The sequence below is a fragment of the Sander lucioperca genome, chromosome 9 (assembly GCF_008315115.2).
Source record: "Sander lucioperca isolate FBNREF2018 chromosome 9, SLUC_FBN_1.2, whole genome shotgun sequence".
Lineage (NCBI taxonomy): Eukaryota > Metazoa > Chordata > Actinopteri > Perciformes > Percidae > Sander > Sander lucioperca.
Window position 1 is genome coordinate 31,452,739 of NC_050181.1, and position 27,024 is coordinate 31,479,762.

At 40.8% G+C, this 27,024-nt stretch overlaps 1 protein-coding gene across 1 annotated transcript in view; it reads left to right on the forward strand.

Annotated features, from left to right (window-relative positions):
- The window catches only part of LOC116040844 (phospholipid phosphatase-related protein type 4-like), a 107,165-nt gene that overhangs the window by 36,595 nt on the left and 43,546 nt on the right, over positions 1–27,024 (forward strand). The window contains exons 2-6 of the mRNA XM_031286541.2: positions 1,162–1,347; positions 8,320–8,449; positions 13,375–13,570; positions 16,131–16,188; positions 17,681–17,854. Of these exons, the coding sequence (XP_031142401.2) occupies positions 1,162–1,347; positions 8,320–8,449; positions 13,375–13,570; positions 16,131–16,188; positions 17,681–17,854 (744 nt within the window). The remainder of the gene's footprint in view (positions 1–1,161; positions 1,348–8,319; positions 8,450–13,374; positions 13,571–16,130; positions 16,189–17,680; positions 17,855–27,024) is intronic.

Below are 27,024 nucleotides of genomic sequence, written 5' to 3' on the forward strand. Positions count from 1 at the left end.
TCTCTTTTTTATTTGTTGCGATGAAATTACGGGAGACAGTGAAAATTGCAAAAAAAGTTGCAATTTGTTTTGGTATAAAGAAAACTTGTTTCAGGGAGAATATAAACTACTCTGGGCTGAGTGTAAGTAACCTTAACAAAAAGGCTCAGGATGCTGCAAATTTTGAATATGAAAATGGCTGGTGGATTTATGACACTAAATAATAATTTACAATTGAATGAATTAAATTGGAATACATCCGCCAGTGGCTGGTTGATGTTCAAGTTATTTAGTTAGTTAGTTAGTTAGTTAGTTAGAACAAACTTCCCATCTATGTCTGGGACACATTCACTTATGGTTTGATAAAGTACTTATTGGCCTTTAACTTTATATTGCACTTAGAATAACAAGCGTAGCTGTCCTCAACTCAAGTCATTGTCTAATTACCGTCTCATCTACTATTTCTCCTGCATCTACTGTGTGTGTGTGTGTGTGTGTGTGTGTGTGTGTTTTTTCGTCGTGGGATAACTGAGCTGCAGCAGTGGAAGTCACGGGAAGCTCTGGTTATTGGTCAAATTTGCGGTGAAGTTGCGGTGATTGGATAAAATTGTGAGGTTGCACCAAATTCACGGAGATTGGTTGAATTCACGTGAATTGGTGCGATCGCGACATTGCGAATTCCTGATAACCAAGGTAACAGCCTCTTCTCCCTGTTGAGGTCGGGAAGAAGGTAGGCAGCACTGAGAGGCTCAGGAGGAGCTTCTACCCTCAGGACACTAGGATCTTATGGACACTGCCCAAGGCTCCCCCCACATACTATGATGAACCATGCACAAGTTGAAGGAACTGATGTGGTTACATTTCACTGGAATTGTACCGTGTATGTTTTCATGTGATAAATAAAATGAATTGATTCATTAAATTGGAATATTCAGGCTAAATTCTAGTACAACTCATTGATTTTAGGTAACATTTAACATTTTTTAATTGAAAAAAAGTTTTGTAAAAAGAATGTTTAAATTAGCAGCAAGGTATCATGTTTTGGTATCAGTACAGAAACGTGTCACATCGGCATAAGTACTGACAGATTGAATACCCAGTCCTAATATTTTTCTTCTGATGAACGTTAGATTTTTATTTAAACTGTTTTCCTAATTCTTTTGTATTGTTTCTTTACTTCAGCTCCCTATCCTGGCCTCCTCTGTTGTCAGCCTTTATTTCCTGGAGCTGACGGATATTTTCCAGCCGGTGCATTCTGGGTACAGTTGTAATGACCGCAGTCTGTCTCTGCCCTACATCCTGCCCAGACAGGAAGTCTGCCCACTGCCTCTGCTCTTCAGCTTGGCCTTCGCCGCTCCCACTGCCACGGTAAGTAAACCTTCACACTGGACCTGACTATACAGTATGTAATATGTACATATGGCTAACACATTGAGTATGTTTACATGCACACCAATATTCCACTATCATATTTGATTCAGGTCATGTAAACAGCATATTCAGTCTGGATATTCAGAATAAGGCTTTTTCTGAATTTAGCAATTTTCTGATGTAAGGATCTGACACACCAAGCCGACGGCCGGGAACTAGTGGCGACGAAGGCCGACTGTGGCCTCGTCGCCTTTGTTTTGGCCAAAAATTAGCACTGGAACACACCGCAGAGACTACAGCCGATGGCCAAGTACCACATACGTTCTGCGCTTGTGTGAGAGGAAATAACTCCATACCAAAAGGCGGTGGTAATCTATTCGTCATTCGACAAGGGAAAATGGATAACGTTATGATACCCACAACAAACAGTGTTGGCTCGATCAGCGGCAGAACAATCCTAAGAACAGAGCCTACAGTCCCTCTGCTTCACTCCCCGACAGGAAGACAATGGACACGGGGAGATGGCTAACCACACTGTCCCTCTCCCTGGCTGTCATCCGTTCTCTCGGCAAAGAATTCTTCCTACGGTGGGAGCGACCGAATGGCCCGCTGCTGGCTCGTTAGCTAACACTAGCTTGCTAATTTCCTCCACCCAACATGCCTTCATCCTACAGTGGTTACAGAAAAATTCTGGCGAATAGCAATTTGCTTTCCTTCGCTTTGACAAGAGCGTGTGAATTAAACATTAAGTTCTTACATTTTACTAATTTAGAGGCTGGCCGGCGTGCTGGTAAGCTTGTTTGCTAGGGGGCTAATTGTTTAGCGATGCAGAGAGAGAAAAGTCTATTATGGTCTTTATATTAAATATCACTGTATAGGATATTAGTTTATTAACGTTAGTTTATTTTGTAATATGTAGGTATGTAGAGATCTTTTAAAAATAAATATGCCTACACAAGTAGTTATGTATATCTTGTATGTTTACCATCTTATGGACATAATGTGCAAAAATAGATATTCCAATCGTTCAAACCTGTGTTTTTTAGAAGACACATTCAAACGTAATTTTTGACCACAGTTCTTATGTGTATTGGATTGATCAGATGAGATGAAAATGTTTGTTTTCCTCACTCTCGTTTTCAAGCTGAACAGCCAATCAGATGAAATGGCTGTTCAGCTGACGGTGGATGACGACAAAGGCTGACACTGCCGATGGCAGGCTTGGTGTGTCAGGGCCTTAAGACGTGGGATATTCCGGTATTATTCTAGTTTTAGAAGCATCCTTTGGACATGTAAACAGGGCATTCGGAAAATGCGTCTCAATCAGGGTTTTTACTGAAGTTTGTGACAGGTCACAGCCAGTTTGCGTTGCTATGGTTGTCGTACACAAACCCACCATCCAACCGTTTTCAGGGCTGTGGTAGAGCTGCATGGCTAAAAGAAAATAAGAAGAAACACAGCTACTTTTAAACATTATCAAAGACTTGGATATCAACAGGTTTTTGGATATGAGCCGACCTTTTCAAGAAGCTGGTTGAAGGAATGAAAGAGGGATGCTGTGTTCACACGCTCCAACAAGTCTAAACGAATGTTTAAGTCTAAAATGTGGCTAAACGAGCACCTGACTAAAAAGATACTTCTTTAGCTGCTTTTTAAAAATATCAACAGAGGCCGCCGCTCTTAAAACGTGGCAAAGGATTCCACAGTCTAGGAGCCGCTGTTTCAAAAGCTCTGTCACCTTTTCAGCTTTCAGCTTTGTGCGGGGAAGAGCCAGTTACAGATGATTTACTGACGCAAGTAAAAAGAAATTTGAGGAATTTCAAAAAGTTGTAGCTTTAGCGCCAAATTATCTCTTTACACATTGAAAAATCTAGAAAACATGTGGGTGTCACTATACGGAAAACTGAGTTTGTTCTGAACATTTTGATGTGAAACACACACACAGTTATATGTGCATATACCCAAAAAGGTGAATTTAAGAAGATATGTGAAAATGCCCTTAGACCTCAGAGGGTTAACTAAAGCAAGTTACTAGCCATCCAGGCCTTAGTCCTAGCAGACAGACAATCCTGTAAAACATTTAAATTAGCAATCTGGGCAGGTTTAAAAGTAAAATTAAATTGTGGCCGGTTTGGATCAGTGGGTAGAACAGGCACACATATACTGAGAGGTTTATGCCTCGACGCAGATGTCCAGGGTTCGAATCTGACCTATGACAATTTCCTGCATGTCTTCCCACTCTTTCTCACCTAGCTGTCCTATCAAAAATAAAGGCAGAAAAAGCCCCCAAAAAAGAAATCCCCAAAAAAAATTAAATTGAATATCATCCAGCAGTGATATGAAATACCTTTAAATTTGCTGATAATGTGTCCATTATGGGAGAAAAAAATCTGTCCCAGAACCGAACCCTGGGGCACCCCACACGATAAGGCAGCAAACTCAGACATACAGTATAAGGGCCAACAGCCACAGAAATACTCCTGCCAAACAAATATGAAGAAAACCAATCAAGGGCTCTCCCAGAGATCCTCTCATTCATAATGTGGTGATCAACAGTATCGAAGGCTGCGCTGAGATCAAGCAGAACCAGGACAAAACAATTGCCAGGGTAAGAGGACATCGTTATGTCATTAGAGATAGAGAGAACAAGTTGTTAACTTGTTGAACACTTGAACATAACAAAATTGAAAATTAAAATGTTTGCAACTTACCCAACTAGTGGGGATTGTTTTGTGTCTCTTACACATAAGTAGATATTGACTAGCAGTTAATGTGGCATGGTAACCTTGACAACGCAGCTGATAACGTGCTAATGTTATATCTTTACTAGGTAACGTTAGGCGTCTTACATTACTAATAACATGCTAATAACTTCTTTGAATTTCTATGAGATTAAAAGCGTGTTCAGAACATAATACATTAACCTTAACTTGAATGCATCCGTCACACAAATTTATGGTGAAAGCATCTTAATTTATGTCAAGGAAAATACAAAATTCTGCAGGTAACAATTACAATTCGTATCATCCGTAAGGGAAGGGGGCTTTTGCATCTGACAACAAAGTCCAGATCATTTGATAAGTATGAACAGGGCATAACCATATCTTTTCCCCAAGGAGCACGTTTTGCTCCTCAGTTGAAAAATGTAGGAGTGACTATAAGGTAACTGCTATTACTGTTCTAGCTTTTTGTACAAAAATACAATAGTGTTATGAAAACAAAACATTATGAAGTGTAATATTTTCTATTTTGAAATAGTGATAAATTGTCAGTGATGTTGAATAGCCTATAGGCCTACAGTAGTGTAACGGACCGCCCCTACAGTTTGGCAGGCATGTGATCCGCGGATTAATTGCAAATGTAACCATCGTAGTGTGAAATACAGTTTAACTGCTGCTGTCACGTGAACGGGGCTCAGCAGAGAGGCGGAGCGAGACCACGTCCCTGCATATTCAGGGAGTCAGGGCAATGCCGCTAAAGCACTCAAAACTTTCAGTTTCATGCGTAGGCTACTCCCGTATGGCTCGCATCAGGTGCTAAAATGAACTGTACCAAAACACGGAAAAAGGACTAACTTACTTTTACAGACTCAATTTAATGATCTTTGGTGTTTTTTGCCCCCAACGTCTCCTCCCAGGCAGCGCGGCAATGGTTATGTTTAGGGTTAAGGTCAGGGTTAGCTGCCTGGAGGGCGCCGTTGGAGGCAAAAAACACCATCGAGCCAATGTAATGCTGATAGACGGCAGCGTAGCCCGCCGCGCAGACAGACGGTAGTCGGACCTCCCGCAGATGGAGAGCTCTGCGTCCAACAGCAGCGGTTTCTCGCTGCATAGCCGGTCCCCAGAGCAGCATGGTCACCGGAAGAGTCCGGTACAGTCTGACTCTGCAAACGGAGATACCATCAGCACTATACAGCTGAAAACCGCTTTAAGGGGCGCCAAAACCTTCCCTATGCAGTGAAAACCCTGAATAAATACTGATAATAAATTCATAATACTAACCATTAAACTCCGGATGGTCTCCAGCCATCTTCTCTGCGGGGGAAAAGATCGATGTGGGAAAAAGCAACTTGGTCGGGTCAGAGAGAGAGAGAGAGAGAGAGAGAGAGAGAGAGAGAATATACGGCAGTATATGGCAGGCCGCCACAAATACATCAATGTATGGGAAACACTGTGGGGAGTTTCCCTCCTATTCACCAGGAAGATCATCACCCGCATTCTTTTTAAGAGATTCCTCCCTCTATAAGAAGAGATCCTCCCTGAGTCACAATGTGGCTTCTGTCCTGCCCGTGGCACAACTGACATGATCTTCACAGCCAGACAGCTACAGGAAAAATGCAAGCAACAAAAACAATCACTATACATGGCCTTCATAGATCTCACCAAAGCTTTCGACTCCGTCAACTGCCAGGCCTTCTGGACAATCCTGTCCAGGTGTGGATGCACTGAAAAATGTATCAGGATCCTGAGACTCCTACATGACAACATGTCAGCAGCTGTCTTCTGCAATGGCTCTGAGACTGAACCTTTTAAGATTGAAACCGGAGTCAAAAATGCTGCATCATTGCCCCCACCCTCTTCACAGTCTTTATAGCAGCCATCCTCCATCTCATTGGAAACAATCTACCCACCGGTGTCCAGTTCGTCTTCAGAACAGATGGCAAGCTATTCAACCTAAACAGGTTTAAAGCTAAATCAAAGCTCTCCCACTCTTCCATCATGGAGCTGCAATATGCAGACGATAATGCTATTGCAGCCCCCACAGAAGAAGATCTTCAGGCCACACTCAATGCATTTGCTAGGGCTTACAAGCTTCTTGGACTGACCCTGAACATCAAAAAGACCAAGGTCCTCCACCAGCCCCCACCAGACACCTTCGCACCTCTGCCAACAATAACAATTGCAAATGAATATCTTGAGAACGTGGATCACTTTCCCTACCTGGGTAGCCACCTCTCCTTAAAAGCAGACATTGACAGTGAAGTACACCACCGAATCGGCTGTGCAAGTGGAGCATCTGAAGACACACAAAAAGGACACACCCCAGGAGGACCATCATACTCGATTCCGAGTGATCGCCGATAGGGTTGGGTATTGTTTGGATTTTTACGATTCCGATGCCGAACTGGTACTTTTAAAACGATTCCGATTCCTAAACCGATTCTTGAAAAACTGAAAAATGACATCGAAGAAAGGCTCTTTTATAGAGTTTTCGCTTTAGGCATTTTAAATGCACTAAAAGCTAGCTAGCTAACGATTGACTAGCAGAGAAAGTGTAATATGTTTACTAGCGATCACGTGCCTGATTGAACCAGTGACTGGTTAATATGCTTTTTACGTCTGGTTTTGGTGAACCCAGAGGGAAAATATGGCATTTTAAAAGTAGCCTACATTTACATTACCTAGGTAACGGTAGACTACAGAGAAAGTGTGATATTTTTACATCCGTTTCGGAGCGACAGAGGGAAAATATTTTAGTCGTCACATTAAATGGAACCGAAATAAACCGAAATTTGCGTTCTAATCCGGTCCGATTCCTACCAGTTGTGTAGGAACCGGTTCCATAATGAAACCGGGTTTCGGTACCCAACCTTAATTGCCGATGATGATGGTGTGTGTGTGTGTGTGTGTGTGTGTGTGTGTGTGTGTGTGTGTGTGTGTGTGTGTACGATATGTGTGTGTGAGCGTGCTCGAGTCGCGTACAGCAGGGTGGGGGCTTCTTCAGTGTTTATTCGGAGTGGCATTACTGACTGGACTGAGAGATATCTGCTGAAGCAACGACACAAAACACAACGAGAGATTTTTTATGTTATTATGAGAAGTCAGTTTTCCACTCGCTAGAATTTAATCTAACTTTAAGCTTTATTTAGGCACCTTCCCGACAGACTATCATGAAATGGTTGTCACCATATGGAGTTTTATTCCTTTATTCAAGAACGCATTTTTTTTTGTTTTTGTTTGAAAGCATTTTTCATTGATTTCACGTTCAGATTATGTAATAATTTCGCTCAAAAGCTTGCTCTCACACTCAAATAGCCATTGCTCGCGCTTGTATTTGCTGTGCTTCTTCTCAAACTTTCTGCTCGGACTCAGATATGTTGTTGCTTGGACAGATTTCCTGCTCCCAGCTTCAGCCCTTCTCATCGCACTCAGGCTGCTTCTGTGTGCTTGCGAATCTTCGGATCGGATTTCTCCTGCGCTCCTGGATTTTTTGTGTTACAACCCTGTCAAAGTCCCCCAACCACCAGAATGCCAGTTGTAGTGTTGACCAATTTCCTGGTTTAACAGGCTGCACTACAGTAAAGTAATGTCATTTTCTGAACTTACCATACTGTTCTTGCTGTTATTTTATTTGCCTTTACCAAGTATAGTATATCAGTATATCCACATTACTGATGATTATTTATCAAAAAATCTCATTGTGTAAATATTTTGTGAAAGCACCAATAGTCAACCCTACAATATCTGTACCAAAACAGATATTGATATAAGTGTGACTGTATTTCACTGTAGAGGATTCCAACAGCGGGACGTACAACTGTCTGCCGCTAGAGCTACAAGTTAAAAGACACAAACTACCACTATGGTCACTGCTGTTGCCGGAAAACAGACGGGACTAAATGGTGCGTTTACTTAACACTGGTAAACCTCATGATGCATTCAAAGTGATTGTAAAATACACTTTTCTCATCTGTTTTTTGTCGTTTAACAGCAATTTACTGGTGAAAAAAGTTATTATTGTTGTAAGTTATTGGTTTTACATTTATAATAAATTATTAAAATTTCCCCCTTTTTTGTGCTGAGCCGAAAATTGATCCCCCTAATCGTGATATTTTCTTTTCTTCATATGACCCAGCCCTAGTGTGCCAGTAATGCTCCAGAAATATTTAATTTATTCAGCGGATCAGTGAGACGAATTTATCTGGTGATGTAGCATCTGCATTGCCAACAATCTTTTTTTTCTGTGCAGATTCTTATAGGAGAAGCCATTCTGTACTGCTATCTCTCCAGGAGGTCATCAGCCACGCAGACTGAGGCCAACATCAACGCTGCAGGCTGTAATTTCAACTCCTACATCCGCAGGGCCGTCCGCTTCATAGGTGGGAGAACACAATACACACTACTGATTATATGCATTTTCTCAGTAACTGAAGCACAGAGACAGAAAGAAATAAATGACAACAGGCAGCAGCTGTAACAGTAAAGATACTTTAACACATGCACCGCAACCCTGAGATTATGTAGACATTACCCAGCAGAGCTGTACGTGACAACGCAAATGTCTAAATCACTCGATCAGACATCCAACGGTGTGTACCCTGCCAGCTCACTATTACAAAATCTGTGTATTTTTCGAAAGCGCCAAATCTGTGAAAAATTACAGCAAGCGAGTGCAAACCTGGAAGAAAACATACAAAATCATCAGACACATTCAAGGAACGGCTCTGTGAAGCCGTGGAATCGGCGTCATGTCCTGTCTGCTGCACGCTCTACCCAGCGCCACCCCTCGTCTCGAGTATTTCCAGAAGGTGGGAACCAGGGGTTGATGCATAGGCTGTATAAATGAAGCTAAAATATCTGGATGGCCCCCTGGTGACTGGCTGCAGTATAGGTCATAAGCCCCGCCCCCTCCATGTTAGCGAATGCTGGTGGGATGTTGTTATAGGCCACCAAAACAGTCAGTATTTAGATAATTTATGTGAAATGATTGAAATAGTATGTGATGTGAATAATGAGATTTATCTCCTGGGAGACATGAACATTAATTTACTTTCATCAAGCTGTCCACTAAAAAAGAAACTTCTCACTGTAACCAGTGCCTGTAATCTGGTTCAGGTCATTAATCAACCTACCAGGGTATTCAAGGACAGTACAAGTATATCATCCACATGCATTGATCACATTTACACTAATGCTGTAGAATTGTGCTCAAAAACTGCATCGTTTCCCATAGGATTTAGCGATCATAATCTAGTAGCGTAGTGTTTAAGAGATCGTACAAGCAATTCTGCTGTGAGTCGTATGCGGATGATGTAAAATATATTTGTTGGTCTGACTTGAGTAAAATAACGGACTCAGATGCTGCACTTGAAGTATTCATGAAACTGCTGCTTCCAATTATTGATAAGCACGCACCGGTGAAGAAAATGACAGAACTGTCAGTGCCCTTTGGATTGATGAGGAATTGAAAAAATGCATGGTTGATAGAGATGAGGCCAAACGAGTGTCAAAAAGGTCTGGATGTACATCTGATTGGCAAACATATTGTAAAATATGGAACTATGTGACTAAAATGAATAAAAAGAAGAAGAAATTGTATTGTGAAAGTAAAATAAAATGTGTACTGTACTGAACTGTACTTTTGAATTGTGTAAAGAGTATAGAACAGGTGAAAAAAATATTGTTGTCCATCAATAATGAAAAACCACCTGGTATTGACAACTTGGATGGAAAATTACTGAGGATGGTTGCTGACCTAATTGCCACTCCTATATGTCACATTTTCAATTTAAGCCTTGTAAGTAATGTTTTTCCTCGAATTTGGAAAGAAGCTAAAGTTATTCCTTCACCCAAGCAAGCTAGGGCTGCTTTCACCGGCACTAACAGCGACCTATTAGTTTGTTGCCTGTTCTTAGCAAACTATTGGGAAAAAATTGTATTTGACCAGATACAGTGCTACTTCTCTGTTAACAATCTGACAAGCGACTATCAGCACGCTTATAGGGTAGGTCACTCAACATGCACTGCACTTACACAAATGACGGATGATTGGTTGAAAGAAATTGATCAGAGGAATATTGTGGGAACAGTACTGTTAGACTTCAGTGCTGCCTTTGACGTCACTGATCACACATTATTGAAAAAACTTGTATGTTATGGTTTTGCTCCATCTGCTTTATCATGGATAGAAAATTATCTATCTTATAGAACACGAGTATTCTTTAATTGAAGCTTTTCTGATACAAAACATTTTGAGTGTGGAATTCCACAAGGAAGTTCGCTCGGCCCTTTACTATTTTCTGTTTTTATTAACGATCTTCCACTTGCTTTTAAAAAAGCATGTGTCTATGTATGCAGATGATACAACAATATACATGTGTGTGTGCACCTACTATTAATGAAATAACTGCAACACTCAAAGAGTTGCAGATAGCACTAGAATGGGTTACTTACAATAGACTATTCCTAAACATGTCAAAGACTAAAAGCATTGTATTTGGTACAAATCATTCCTCGAGCTCTAGACCTCAGATGAATTTGATGCTGAATAATGTAGCGGTTGAGCAAGTAGAGGAAACAAAGCTCTTGGTGTTATCTTAGATTGTAAACTGCTGTGGACAAGGCATATATATTATCTTGTTGCAAAGATGGGGAGGAATATTTCTGTTATAAAAAGATGCTTGGCTTTTTTAACACCACACCTGACCAAACAAGTCATGCAGACTCTAGTTTTATCACATCTTGACTATTGCCCAATGATATGGTCAAGTGCTGCAAAGAAAGATCTAGGAAAACTGCAGCTGGTTCAGAACAGAGCAGCTCATCTTGCCCTTCAATGTCCACTTAGGTCTAATGTAAACAACATGCATGTTAAACTCTTCTGGTTGAAAGTTGCGGAGAGACTTTCAGCATCACTCCTGGCTTTTGTTGGAAACATTAATGAATTGAAAATTCCTGTTTGTATAGTCAACTTACATTTAGTTCTAACACACATAAATACCCCACCAGACATGCCACTAGAGGTATTTTTAAAGTTCCTAGAGCCCGAACACAATCAATGCAACGTACAGTATTGTATCGAGGGATGGTTGCTTGGAACTCACTTCCAGCAGAGATTGCCAAAGCGCATAATAAATTAAGCTTTAAAAAAAAAGGAACATCTAAGGGCCCTAAGACTGTAACCATATTTTGTACTTTGTCTATGCATAGAAATGTTGATAAGTAAACAAAGATGTAAGAATTAACTTTAACTAACTCGTCTATATTCTGTGCTTATAAGATTCTGCATGGTTTAGCTCCAACGCCCTTAAACAATTATTCTAAGAGCTCATGGTGACACAAGACAAACACAATATTCAACGAGGGGATACTGGTATATAAAGCATTGCTCAACATCTTCTCTAACTTTTTCAGTTACATGAACAAAAGAGTTAGTTTTAGTCAGTTTAAAACTGATGTTAAAAAATATGTCATGTTGTCGATCAGGTCTAATCCCTTTACACACTGGTCTGTCCTACTAGCCGGGCTCCGCCCTCCTACGTACTTCCGCTCAATTTTCATTTTCCTTCAGTACTCCGTCTGGGTTTGCGGTATATTCTTGGGTTTTCTCCGGTCAAATGTTTACCGGTCCAATCAGCGAACAGAGGGAGTGGCTGAGAACGATGACATTGAGGTTGTGCGCTAGTTTTGAGTTGTAGTTCTGTAATGGTGGCGGAGAAGGATGCGGTCCGTTGTGGCAACGCTGCCGAATATCCAGAAGTTAAAGCCCGAGCAAGAACAATCTTTGCTGAGTTGTGTAGCCTCGTGAGACCGTCCTGATCTCGCGAGCTCCAGTTTTCCACTCGCTGGCATCTTGAGACAGAGAAAATTTGGAGCCGTTCGCCAAACGACCGACCAATCAGCGTTGGTTTTGAGGCGGGTTTAGGTGTGACGCAACGAGAAGCGACTGTTCAGTCTAAACAACATGGCGGCTTCCACGGATGAGATGAGCGTAGCTATCGCGCAAGTGTTATCCGAATTAGAAGTATTCCTTCATTGAAAGAAGAGCAAAAAACGGCACTGGAGGCTTTTCTCTGAGGAAAAGATGTTTTTGCTCTTCTCCCGACTGGTTTCGGCAAGAGTTTGATATATCGTTAATCTGATTGGTTGATTTGGCCCGTCTATCACCAACATAGGTGGTGATAGACAGATGGTTTATCCAATCAGCTAACCAGTATTTTCGCCCCGTCCCAAAACTTCTCCAACGGAAAGTTCCCAGATGGATATGTCGAGCAAATGCGAAGCAATCCATCTGGCGGAGTCAGGTTAGATGTTGTGGTCCTCCTCCCCACGGAGTTCGGGAACAGTTTGATTTTCCAGCTTGCTCCGTGAGTGGTGAAGGAGTTGGCTAGGGCAAACGCTAGCGATGCTAAGCCGATAGTTGTTGTCGGTCCATCCTCTTGTTGCACATGCAGGGTTATACGTCACAAGCAAATGTTATCGATTGGTTATGGCAGATCCAGAGTGGCTCTGGGCAGATCCAATAGTTTTAAACTTCAACAGAGCAAATACCACATACAATAATTATGAACCACCTCTGCCTGCTCTGTTGCCGGTGTGTGTGTGTGTGTGTGTGTGTGTGACAGTCGGCCAGCGAGCTTGTTAACGTTACGCCCGCAATCACAGCGGGCTCTGTGAGCATGGCTGTCCGTCCGGCCAACCTGGTAGGCACTATCTGGCTGTCATGTCGGTTTATGGCATTTCTTAAATCAGCGTTTGACCATCCGTTTTCGGTTTTCAAAACTGCTCATAGTCAAACTTTACACTGTTGATTTCTCGCCTAGAAAATCTCAGAAGTGAATTTAGTGATGAAGTAGCAGACGAAAAGTGTAAAAAGTTGTTGGCCACAACGGCACGCCGCGGTTGTTGTGACTGTTCCGGCGCTTTGCATTGTGGGATACAGTATAGGCTTACTGGATATTTTGTCCGAAATTTTTTTTGGCATACAGAAGATGATGCTTTTGTTTGCATACTGCATACTACATGCTACTTTTTGAGCAAATCAGTACGCACTGCTAGTTTATTAGGTCCACATTGAAAAGATGACATCGCTCGTATGCGGGGGAATTTGGCTTCATTTTGTACAGGGGGAGGAAGTGGAGACGCATGAGACTATGAGTTCATATGTGAAAACGGCTTAACACTGAATGTACTGTCAGAATATGAGTGGACACAGAATAAATACACAATAAATGACATTTTAAAATGCAAAGTGTCACACGGTTACATGTTGTACTGATCCAGTGTTTGCTGGTGTTTTTCACAGGTGTGCATATCTTTGGCCTGTGTGTGACAGCACTGATAACTGATATTCTCCAGCTGTCCACTGGTCAACACACACCCTACTGGTTGGATGTGTGTAAACCCAACTTGACCCACATTAACATGTCCACTTGTGATGAAGCTTTTATTCTGGAGGATATCTGCTCCGGACAAGACACTGGGCTCATCAATGCTGGGAGGTAAGGCAAAGTGTGTCAACTACTGAGTGTGTCAGAGGTTGTGTGTGGGTGTTTCTGGAGTCACACACACGCACACACACACACACACACACACGCACGGACGGACGGACGGGTGTGGCAATGTGTATACATACGTGATCGCGGTTCTCTGTTCCTCTTTTAAAATGAATACACTGTCGATATCTTCTATAACAGACGCGATGGCAGCCATCTTTGTTGTAAACAAATTCAACCAAAGCGCTCTTTGGTGACGTGGTTGATTATGTTACTCTTGATCATCTGTCCATCATCGTATAAAGCCCACCCTGACAATTTGATTGGTCCGAACAGCTCTGGTTCGAGCATAGTTGCTCCACAACGGATTAAGTCCAGACCGAACTTCTCGACCTCAAATGTTGTGGGCGGGGCTAAGTTCGGCTGGCATCCAGGCTAAAAGATAAGGCTTGTTTTATTCTTAATGTTTGGACTTTTACATTGTATGTATTGTACATTGTTGGTGTATTTAAGCACCGAAATAGCTCGTAGGTCTGTGAGAAGGTGGGGGTAGTCCAGCAGTGCTGCTGCAGCTTATCAGCCTTGTGTGTGAAAAAAAACTATCATAATGAACTTTTAAATCTTTTTTAAGATATTTACACCATACCAGGAGCACCAGGCTCCAGACAATGCACCCCTCAGGGTCATAGGGACACACAAACCTCTCCACCACGATTGGGTAATGGTTCCCGGAGAGGAACAATCAATGCAAGATAAATGTTTTAAATCGCCATTAGAAATGCTGAAAGTAATATGCTACTGTAGTGTAAAAGATAGATTACAGTTTTCATGTTATGGAATACACATTAGGTAAAACAATGTGATTAATAATGACATCCTCTACAACCATTTGGCCAAATTAGTTTTTACAGTAACCTCTCTGGCCTCGCTGTTGGTACCTGTTGGTGTGCCATCTTCTGTGCGCATGCCACGCCTCTGATCTGCCAGTATTCTATCATCTCTAGTGGCGCCACCTACTGAATGAGCTCTCATTGTTAAGGGCACAAAGCAATTTAATAGCATTACAGGGCCGGGTGGTGCGGCCCGGGGAGTGTCTATGTGACGTCCTGTTGTGTTCTTAAACCTCCATACAAAGCATAAAAGGACTTTATATTTCACAATTACTGTTTTCGGTCAAATCGTTTATAGATTCTGACGTTTCCGACTGCAGTTGAAGGCAGCTTTACTCACAGGAGAGAGAGAAAGAAAAGAGACGAGTGAGACATAGCACAGTGCTTGATTGTTGCAGGAAACATTCAGCTATTTCACAAAGTCCCGGGCAGTTCAGTGCTTCAGTTCAGTTTTGTTTTTTTACCCTCATAGTCTTTTAAAACTTTCTTGTGGCAGCGATAGAGGCAGTGATGTTTCCTGTTTCCTGTACGGGATTCTCACACCGCCTCAAACCATAGCTCAGAACACACCGACAAGTCTGATCTCCAGTTAGATGACTGGTCACAGCAGCATGATGTCAGGTTGTGTTTGAGTCGGTCTCAACTTTTCGCCGCAGGCCTGCTGCGATTTTCTGAGTGTCCCCCAACCGCAGTCCAAACGCACTTCACCCATTCAAAATTAATAGAAAGACCAGTGTTTTGCAGGCTGTGTGAACGCGGCCTTAGACAGCAGAGGCACACACAGACCTCTCTAAATCTCATAAATGTAACATTTTACCAAAATACTGCACACTTGTGCACAGGCCAGCAGGCTTTAGCAGACTGATACAGAATGTTCTGTGCTTCTCTGAACACCAGACTGCTGAGCTGCTCCACACACATTGTTACTCTGTACTGTGGAATTAGCTGGAGTAGAGCGGGCGTTCTCCAGATGCAGCTTGAGCTCCTTCTCAAATGTCAGGATTTTTTTTTTAATTAAATCTCTAAACACCATGTCCTCTGCATGATTATATTTTAGTTTTTCTGTGAACAGTATTATTGCGGGGAAATGTGTTTATGTAAATGTGTAAACAGACGAAACAGACAAACAGTTTATTATTATTTTGTTAATTATTTTATTTGTTCATCATAAAATGTGGGTGTGGGTGGGTGGATCTTTCATGATTCTCTGATCTTTTTCTTGCAGCGCCTGGTGTAAATATCCTTAGGCACTTACTCATTGCAGTTTGCATTTGTGACATTTATGTGCATACAGTATGTAATGAGATATGATTTACTGAATGTAACCTGTTTAATCATTTTAGTGATTTAAACAATGGGCATAATAACTGACTAACATGTTATTGTACTACAAGCTACTGTAGCCATAGCCTTACTTAATGTATCCCATAATGGACCTCTTTGTATTTGGTTACATATTTGGGGAGCTGTGACAATGTCAAGGTGTCCTGGACTCTGGGAGTCTGCTAGGAGGGGAACTCGTAATTTCCCTCACACGCACATACATGCACGCACGCACAGGTCTAAGTTTCTTTAAAAGCCAGCTGACTGCTGCAAATGAATATTCAGTACTGTCCTTAGCTGTCTGATCATGAAAATTACCAGAAAGAAAACTTTCTTTCTTTTTTTCATCATAGGAAGTCGTTTCCCTCCCAGCATGCAACTCTGGCTGCCTTTGCTGCTGTCTACATCTCAGTAAGTGGTTCCTATACACCTCCTATGTAGACTGAGACAATGTCACCTAAAACAGAAATGCTGCAGGCAGTTGTAGGTAATTTACAAATGGTAAGATATCTTGGTAACACTTTATTTGAAGGGATGTGCATAAGACTGACATGACACCGTCATTATTATGACATGAACATGTCATAAACATGAAGGAGTCATTTTGAGTGTTTATGACAATGCTAACTTTGCATTAAAAGTGTCATAATTTACCGAATGACACTTTTAATGCAAAGTTAGCATTGTCCGAGATGTCTTTGTCATGCCAACTTGACATTGAGCAAGACAATACAAACCTGTCGATGTCTTTGTAATGACAACTTGACATTAACCTAGACAACGTAACTGTCAAGGAGCACAGTGGACCCAAAAGCACGACTCAGAGCAGAGGGTAAAAGGTAATGGAGCTTTATTGTACAGAGTACAGTCACAGGCGAAGGTCACAAAATCGGCAGGCAAAAGACGTGGTCAAAATACGTGCTAGAGATCTACAAAAACACTGGGAAGGTAACACGAGGGATATTGCTGGAGAGTGAGACACACAAGGTACTACAAAAGTCTGGCAAATGACAAAGTTACAAAGTGACGCACGTTCGTCATGGTCAAGTAAAGGCTGGACTACAATAGAGCAGTTTGGAGCAGTTTGTGAACAGTGTTTTCTCTGGAAGATGGTGAGTTCCTTTGGGGTGGACTTTGGGCTTTTTCACTTTGTAAACCTGTAACATGCACAAAAAAGATATATAACACAATAAAGGAAAGGGGAAAAAGCCAAAAAGCAGAATATGACCACTTTAAGACATCTTAATGACAAATCCAAATGGTTCCACTTTACTTGAGGTAATGGATATTATTTATGGCACCGTCATATAAGCGTTTGATAATGAAATCAAACTTCATGACAGGTCCAAATTGTTTCACTTTACTTGAGGGCAAGGAAAAATATTCATGACACAATTATAATGCTCTCATGACAGTCAATGTAAAAACCAACCTCTTAATGACATAAAGCTAAATAGTTTATCAAAGTCTGATAATTTGGCCTGTCATGACATATTTATGACAGGTTATGTTGTCTAGGTTAATGTCAAGTTATCGTTACAAAGACATCGACAGGTTGTTCTGTCTTGCTTAATGTCAAGTTGTCATAACACAGAGATTGTTGTCTGATGTCAAAGACATCTCGGACAATGCTAACTTTGCATTAAAATTGTCATAATTTACCGAATGACAATTAATGACAACAGTCATGAACACTCAAAATGACTCCTTTGTGTTCATGATAGGTGTCATGTCATAATAATGACGGTGTCATGTCAGTCTTATGCACACCCCTTCAAATAAAGTGTTACCAATATATTTAAGCACAAGTGTGGGATTGAATATGATGTCACTAATCTGAAGTGTGGGATTATCTGTTTTATATTAACATTATTGATCCTGACTGGCTCCCTGTGTGTTTCAGATGTACTTCAACGCGGCGCTGACAGACTCTGCCAAGCTGCTGAAGCCTCTCCTGGTGTTCTCCTTCGTCATGCTGGCCATCCTGGCCGGGCTGACCCGGATCATCCAGTTCAGAAACCATCCTGTCGATGTCTACTGTGGATGGTTACTGGGAGCTGCCATTGCCTTTTATCTGGTAACACAGTTAGCCACTCACAAGCATTTTCATCTTCAGTATATAGGGTTCTTGTGTAGCTTAAACTGTCCCGCCAAAAAGAAGTCTGTTTCTATAGAAATCGATGAGAAAATAAGACCTACTTCTGACTTATTACCTCAGTAAACATTTTCACAATGGGTTTATGGTCTCAATCTCAAATTCAAGTCTTCACCAAAACAGCATGATGTTCATTTAGTAAATGATGGTCCCATTTATCTTAAAACAGACACCAAAACAACACCTGTCAATCGGGACAGAGGCTTAGCAATGCTAACCATGCTAACACTGGGGACATTAAAATAGACCTCAACTTGTTTTTGACTGTTGTCCGTGTTTTCATCTTAAACTCTGACCCTTTTAGTGTGTGTTTTCAAAGTTAACTGGAACATGCTGGTTGCCAAAAAATGTCTTGTTCAGCGTTCTGCCAACCAAGCTAGCTAGCTACTGCTAGCGATAGCTGGTAACCTAAATGAAAGTTTGTTGACTTTCTGTTCTGCCATACATGCAGATGAACTTCTCCAGTACCCAGAAGTCTGTGTTTACCCGCCGGTAAATCTCCGCTGGATGACTTCAGAAGGGTTGAAAATGATCATTATCTTAATAGTTTGATTGGAGATCCTTCATTAACTAATCACCTCTCGGACTCCAACAACCTATGGATAATTGGCTCTTTGACAGCATGGGGTGAAATACTTAAAAAGCATCAATTGAAGAGAGAAACTGAAAGGTTTAAATGGTTTGCATATGATCCAGATTTTGTACCAAATAACTATGATACAAGGTTTAAAACTTGGACAGAAAATGGACTTACAGCATATTGCACACTCTTAGATCAGGGTAAAGTTCTGAGTTTCCAGGACCTAAAAGAAAAATTTGGACTGCAGAACCAGGATCACTTTAGATATTTGCAAATCAGGGATTTTATGAGCAAGAAATTCCCAAGGAATGTTGCCTCAGGGAGGGATGAAATTCTTAACATTTTTCAAAGAGCCTACAAGAATGTCCCCCTCCAAAAGATAATATCCAAACTATACTCAGCTCTTCAAAACCTTAAAAGTGATCATACTTTGGATATTAAGGAAAGATGGGAAGCATAGGGAGGCTTTACAGTCTCACAAGAGGAATGGGACAGGATTTGCAGACAGCAGTGGTTAGTGACAAGCTCCCCCTCCTGGAGGGAATTCAGTTGGAAAAATGCGACTCGATTCTTTTGTTCTCCAGCACAAAAGACCTACTATTCAAATCAGACTGCCTGTTGGAGGTCCTGTTGGAATACTTTAGCAAATCATTTTCATATTTTTTGGAGCTGCCCCTCCGTGGCTCCATTTTGGAGAGAGGCTCTTGGGGTTCTGGAGGCTGTTTTTAAAAGGAAAATGTTTTTAAATTTCAAATTCATGTGCCTGTGTGATCTGGATGGATTTGAATATGCAAAGCGAGACAAATACCTTCTGAGTGTGTTGTTAGCGGGGTGTAAAAAGGCTTTGACCAGAAAATGGCTTAAGAAAGACAAACCAACAATAAATGAGTGGATTGATATCATTTATAATATATATGTTATGGAGAGAATTACATTCAAACTACGGAACTAAACTGATATTTTTGAAGAGAACTGGTCAAAATGGCTTAGCTATGTGTCAACTGTAAGACCTGACTTCATATAGATCGAAAAAATAAGGTTGAATCCTCTTAATAAGAAATGTTTTCCCTCTATTGTCAAGCAGCATCTTTATAATTTTATGTATGATGTGCTTATGTTAACTGCCATTTTACTTAATGCACAAATCCTCCCTTCGTCATGTCTTGAATCCTTTATCAAGAAACGTTTTTTTTTCCCTATTTTCAAACAGCATCTTTATATTTTTATATATGATGTGCTTACGTTAACTGCTGTTTTATTTAATGCACTTATCCTCCCCTCGTCATGTTATGTTATGTTATGTTGTATGTTTCGTGCCCAGATAGCACATAAAAGAAAACTAATACATAGTTATACATACATATACATACTAATACAAGTAAATTAAAAAGAAAAGAAAATGATCATCATCAATCATTATCTCCTTTTGGACTAATTCTGATTTCATAGTTCAAAGCTATTTAACATTTCTTTTAGACGTTTGTCCCCCACAGCTACAGGATAGTGCTCAGTAATCTTAATTAACTGTTCTTCAACACTTCCTCAGACGGAGCAGCAACAAAAGCTTCAATTTGTGACATTTGGACTTACACAACAGACCAACTGTTCACGCTGAAACAGGGCCAGACAAGCAGTGACGCTTCACCAGGCGTAATACGAGGGCGGACCCGCAGCCGGTTTCGATTTCCCCACTATCTAAACACACAGACACCCACTAACTACGCTCCCACCTAGTCTTCATGCAGCTACTTGCACAGAGAAATTATGCACTAAAGCCTGATGGATCAGCTGAAAAAAACACATCAGACTTCTTGCTCACCTGTTCCCAGCATGAAACAGCGTCTGGCGTTAGGATTAAACTCACCATTCAGCCCAAATAACACAATACATAAATTATATTTCTACAAACTCGAGTCATCAAAAATCTTCCAACTCACCCTGTTCAGTCAGCCCAAAAGCGTTGTGTCCTTCCCCTCAGTCACAACGCTCATGAATGAGCAAAACAGTTTACCGCCAAAAACAATAAAACAAAGGAACCGTATGCACCACCGACGCATAACCGCAATTTTATGCACACGTGCACCAGCCGGTTAACATGCCATATTTACCGAATCATAATGAATGGAAAACAATAACAGCCAAGCAAATATACTCACAACACAGGCTAAGATGAAATACTTATATTTACCATTTAGCAGAGCTAAACCTGGTTCTAGTTCATGACAAAAACTGTGAAGAGACACGAAATGCCAATAACCTTTTTGGGATTTATTACCAAAAATATATATAAATTTGAATTAAATACAAGTATAAGGTGTGAACATCAGTAACAGGTAGTGTGTTGTGATGTAAAAAAACAACAACATATTTTCACTTACGCAAACGAATGATTTAACGTCACTGCTCATTTTACATTAACAGTTTCGCAACAAAACTAAATGCTGAGGGAACATTACAACATTTTGGTTTTCAGCGGTATGCACCCCCACTAACCTGGAAAAAGTTTCAGGTCCAATATGTAATACTGACAGCTTAGCAGTTTAAAATGGTTACTGCAGTCCCAATTCGAAATACTGAAAATAGTCGACTCCCCCGGCCCCTCCTCCCCAGCATCGAAGTTCACGGGAGTTGCCAGGTTGAGAAATCTAAACCCAATGTCAATGTTAGCTAGATGCTAGTCTCACATTGCCAGACATACTGTAACTCCACAGCACAGCAGGGTTGCTAGATACTGCTATGTTTACAGTTATAAAACCCCGTGCTCTCGCAGAGCTCTGTACCCGGCTGACAGTCACTTTTAATCGACTAACTGTAACAACAACGACAGCTAAAAAGACCGCAATCTTGCAGAGCTTTGTGCCCGACTGACAGCCATCTTTTCTCGGCTTAACGTCACAGCCGCTAAAAAAGACTGCGACCTTGCGGTCGTCTGTACTCAGGGCACAGTCAATGTCTGTTGGCTACGGCCGCTGAACAGAAGCGGGGAACAATTTCGGGCAGGAGGGAGATTGTCGGTACTACTACTTCCAGACCCGTTATACAGCTTGTCTATACACTGTACAGTCAGTACATTACAAATTATGGTTGCATGCCAGTTTGTAAGAAAGTGGGACTCATCTTACTGTCCAACATATCATACACCTTGAAACTGGCGATGGTAACTTTAGCCACGATAACATAACATAACGTTACATACATTGCAAAGCGACCTGTAGAGAACACTATGTTCTAACAAATGGTTTCTGGCATATGACATGGATCCTACGTTAGCAGTTAGCGTGTATTAGCATGGCGGCGTTAGCACCAGTCACGAACACTTCACCGGCTGTGTAAAATAAAATAAAATATCTGGCAACCCGGCCCGGCTGTCAAAATGGGCTTTTGATTCAATTCAATTCAATTCAATTTTATTTATAGTATCAAATCAAAGAGTTATCTCGAGACACTTTACAGATAGAGTAGGTCTAGACCACACTCTATAAAGCCCCAACAATTCCAATAGTTCCCCCAAGAGCAAGCATTAGCAGAGGCTATTGCGACAGTGGCGAGGAAAAACTCCCTTTTAGGAAGAAACCTCGGCAGACCCAGACTCTTGGTGGGCGGTGTCTGACGGTTGGGGTTATGACGGTACAGGATGTAGCGTGGCACAGCAGAGCATGGGTGGACGCGGTGGACGCAGCAGGACGTAGCCGGGCATTGCAGGGAATCGTAGAGCGTAGCAGGGTGTAGCAGGTCCATAGCCACAGCTGCACCTAAGACCCAGGTCTTGGTGTCGCCCTAATCCGAGGCGATGTTCTGGGTGAAGAAGAAACATAAGGACTCCGGGGAGTAAACTCCCCAGAGCTAGGTGAGTAACAAGCACTTCTGAGACAGGATGTGCAAAAAAGGAAACAAAAGAAAAGAGCGTGTCATAAGAAGGAACTTCCTCGGCAGTCTAGAATTATAACAGCATAACTAGGAGAGGCACTATATTATTGATTATACGATAGGTAAATCTGATGACTGTAAAGAGAAGCAGAGAAAAGCGGTGGTACTGTGTCTGCAGCTATACACCCTGCCCCGCCGGTCTAGGCGTTCACTGCAACTCCTCACTCCCTAACTATAAGCTTTATCAAAGAGGAGAGTTTTCAGTTTAGTCTTAAATGTAGCGACGGTGTCTGCCCCCCGAACCCAGATTGGGAGCTGGTTCCACAGGAGAGGAGCCTGATAGCTGAAGGCTCTGCCTCCTATTCTACTTTTAGAGACTCTAGGAACCACAAGTAACTCTGCATTCTGGGAGCGTAGGGCTCTAGTGGGACAATAAGGTACTAAGAGGTCCTCAAGATATGAAGGAGCTTGACCATTTAGAGCTTTATAGGTCAGAAGAAGGATTTTAAATTCAATCCTGGATTTTACAGGAAGCCAATGGAGAGAAGCTAATACAGGAGAAATATGATCTCTTTTCTTAGTTCTTGTCAGAACACGCGCTGCAGCATTCTGGATCAGCTGGAGAGTCCTAAGGGACTTATTTGAGCATCCTGATAATAAGGAATTACAGTAGTCCAGCCTGGAAGTAACAAATGCATGGACTAGTTTTTCAGCATCGTTTTGAGACAGGATGTTCCTAATTTTAGCAATGTTACGAAGGTGAAAAAAGGCTGTTCTAGAGGTTTGTTTTAGATGGCCGTGTTATATCTTCGGCTAATGAGGTTCGTAGGTGTTTTGGGCCCAGCACAATAACTTCGGTTTTGTTTGAGTTTAACATCAGGAAATTATAGGCCATCCATGATTTTTTATTTTTTTATTTATCTTTTATTGGAAAAGCATATTGAATTTTACAATTGTATGACATATTAAGTATATTACATTGCTTTACCATTTTAAACTTTTAATACAAGAACAACAGAACTCAAGTGCGGGTGGCGGGGGAGCCAATTTTCTTCCATATTATTTAAGTTAGTGGTATTCATTTAAAATTGAAAATCTGTGCAAAATTAGTAAGAGGCAGCAGTGTCTACACAAAGTCTGATCTAATCGGCTTAACATATTCCGCCCACTTGGACCATATCCTATAGAAAGTGTCCCTCTGCAATTTGAGTGAAAAGGACAGTTTTTCCATTGTGTAGATCTCGTGCACAATGTTAATCCAGTCCTCAGTTGTTGGTGGTTCTGGTTTGAGCCATCTCCTCGTTAGAGCCTTTTTACTTGCTGCCAGTAAGATGTAAAGAAGTTTCTTGTCCTTTGAATCCAATTGATCCGTTGAAATGTTGCTGAGATATAAGGTTTCAAAAGCAAATGGAAAAACAAATGCAAAAACATTCTGTGTATGCTCATGAATTTTAGACCAATACGGAGAAATAACTCGACAGTCCCAAAAAATGTGGTAATGGTTAGCACCATACCCCCCACATCTCCAGCAAGCATCTCCATTGCCCCGATACCTCTTCTGAACCGGGGTGATGAAAAATCTCATTATACTTTTCCAACAAAATTCACGCCATACATTAGAACCAGTTGAAACCCATTGTATTTTGCATATATGTTCCCAACATTCCTCTGTGATTCTCAAGTTACCTTCTTTTTCCCACCTCGTTTTAACATAGAGTGTGTTGTCTTTTTTACACCGCAGGATGCTGCTGTATAACCTAGATATAATTTTATTGTGTGCTCCTGAATTTGTAGTTAATGATATAAATGTACCCACGAATCCTAGATTGTTTAAATTCACTTTCAATTTCTGGTTAAAATAGTGCCTGATCTGAAGATACCTAAAGAAGTCAGCAGAGCCTAGTCCATGCTTTCTTTGCAAGGATTCAAAAGATTGGAGTGCCCCCTTATGAACAAATGAATAATAGTCAGTCAATCCTTTTAAAATCCAGTTCTTAAATCTATCATCATACTGATTTGGGGTAAAATCTGAATCGTATGCACACCATTTTAAAATTTTTGAAGTGTCTTCCAATCCACAAGTCTCAATTGCTTCGTTCCAGGCTGCTATCATTACATGTGAAATGGGTTCGTCTATTAAGCGAATCTTATTCTGCAGTTTGATGTCTGCTAATAAAGCTTGAACTGGTATTGCTTTAATATTTGTCCCCTCCACAACCTTCCATCCTGCGGTGTAATATGAAGAACACAAACATATTAAAGGTCTTAACTGTGCAGCACAGTAATATGCTTGTAGACAAGGGAGACCATGACCTCCTTTATCCTTCTTCAATTGTAAGGTTTTATACTTAACTCTGGATTTTTTCCCTTTCCAAATATATTTTGACAGCATTCTATCCCACTCTACAAATTGTTTTTGAGGTATGAAAATTGGTAAACACTGGAATAGGTAAAGCAATCGGGGGAGAATATTTACTCTTATTGAATCGATCCTAGAATGTAAGTCCAAAAAAGGAATGTTATTCCATCTTTGTATATCCGATTTAATTGCTTTATTCAGAGGGCCATAATTAGCTTCAAACATTTTAGAAAAGTCTCGGTGCAATACCACCCCTAAATACCTGATACTTTCTGCCCCCCATTTCCATTTATAACTATTCTTGACTTCTTCTGGAGGGGTATAGTTCAGAGTTAATACCTGTGTTTTATCTACATTAACCTTGTACCCTGAAAAAGAGCCATAGTTTAATAATAGTTTAATGATTTTAGGAACCACCTGAGTGGGATAAGATATAGTCAATAGTAAATCATCAGCAAAAAGTGCCAATTTTTGTTCCCCTCCTACTGTACCTATTCCAGTTATATCCTTTCTCTGCCTGATCCACTGGCTTAAAGGTTCAATAAACAAGGCGAAGAGGAGAGGCGAGATGCAACACCCTTGTCGAGTCCCGCGCTCCAGTACAAATGATTCAGTGAGGTCTCCATTAATTTTGATCATTGCAGTTGGGTTATTGTATAACCCTGAAATAACCTCAATTACAGATTTATCAAAACCAAATTTCTCAAGCACCTTGTATAAAAAGGACCACCTCACTGAATCAAATGCTTTTTCGGCATCCAAACTCAAAACTAAGGTCTCTAATTTTTGCTTATCCACCTGCCTCAATATGTGTAAAACCCTTCTAATGTTGTCTTGAGTCTGTCTGTGTTTGATGAAACCTGTCTGATCTTTATGTATTAGCCCTGGTAAAATGGTTTCCAATCTTCTTGACATAATAGAGGTGAACAACTTATAGTCTATATTCAGAACACTAATTGGGCGATAGCTACTACACTGCAGTCTATCTTTCCTTCTTTTGGGATGATAGAGATTATTGCTTCCCTCCAAGAGGGTGGGACTATCTTATATGCCATCACCCAATTAAATGTTTTCAGTAATGTTGGGACCAAAAAAACTTGCATTATTTTGTACCATTCTGGACCAAATCCATCTGCCCCTGCCATCTTCCCTCCCTTTAATCTTTGAATTGCTAATTGAATTTCTTCTTTAGTTATTGTGGATAATAGCTTTTTATTTTGTTCCTCTGTCACTGTTGGTAACTCAAGTTCAGACAAAAAGGTATTTATGTCCTGGTTATTATCTGTATGAGGTTGAGAATATAATGTCTTATAATAATCCAGAAAGCATTGTTGAATTTTTCCCTGTTCAATTTCTATTTGATCATTTAGGGGATTCTTAATTTTGTGAATAGTTCTCTCTGCTTGCTGTTTCCTAAGCTTATAGGAAAGAAGTTTTAGTGATTTCCCCCCTACTTCATAGTACTGTTGCTTTATAAACATGAGTTTTTTCTGTACCTCCATGGTGTTCAAATCATCTATTTCTTTTTTCAATTTTATTATATCCGCTTTAATATTACCATTACAAGACCTAGAGTGTTGGTATTGCAAATCTAACAACTTTTTTTCTAAGTCCCGGAGTTTTTGCTGACCTACTTTTTTCAGGTAAGAGGATATACCAATTATTTTCCCCCTAATCACTGCCTTAAGTGCATCCCATAGTATTCCCGGTGACACCTCTTCCTTATCGTTATATTCTAGGTACTCCTCTATTTCTTTCTTCAAACGCTCTTTAATATCTGGGTAATTTAGAATGTTTGTGTTCAACCTCCATAAAGTAGATCTATTCTTCCTATTCAGACAGATATTAGCGTAAACCGGGTTGTGATCTGATATAGTATATGGGCCTATTTCACAATTTTTTAACCTACAGAGGTCATTTTTAAACATGAAGATATAGTCTAACCTTGAGTAGACATTGTGTGCGCACGAATAATGGGTATATTCCCTATCCGTTGAATGGCAATCTCTCCACACATCAACTAATCCTAATTCGTCCATAAGATGTACCATTCTTTTTCCAATATTTCTCGCATCCCCTTTCCCATTAGAAGAGTCCAATTCAGCATTTAATGTGAGGTTAAGATCACCACCACATAGTAAAATTCCCTGACTCCTTATTGATGTTAATTCTAAGATCTGTTTATATAAAGACCAATTGCTTCCTGGGGGAATATACACATTAAAGAGACTCAAAATAATACCATCTATCTTACCAATTACCATTATATATCTACCCTCCTTATCT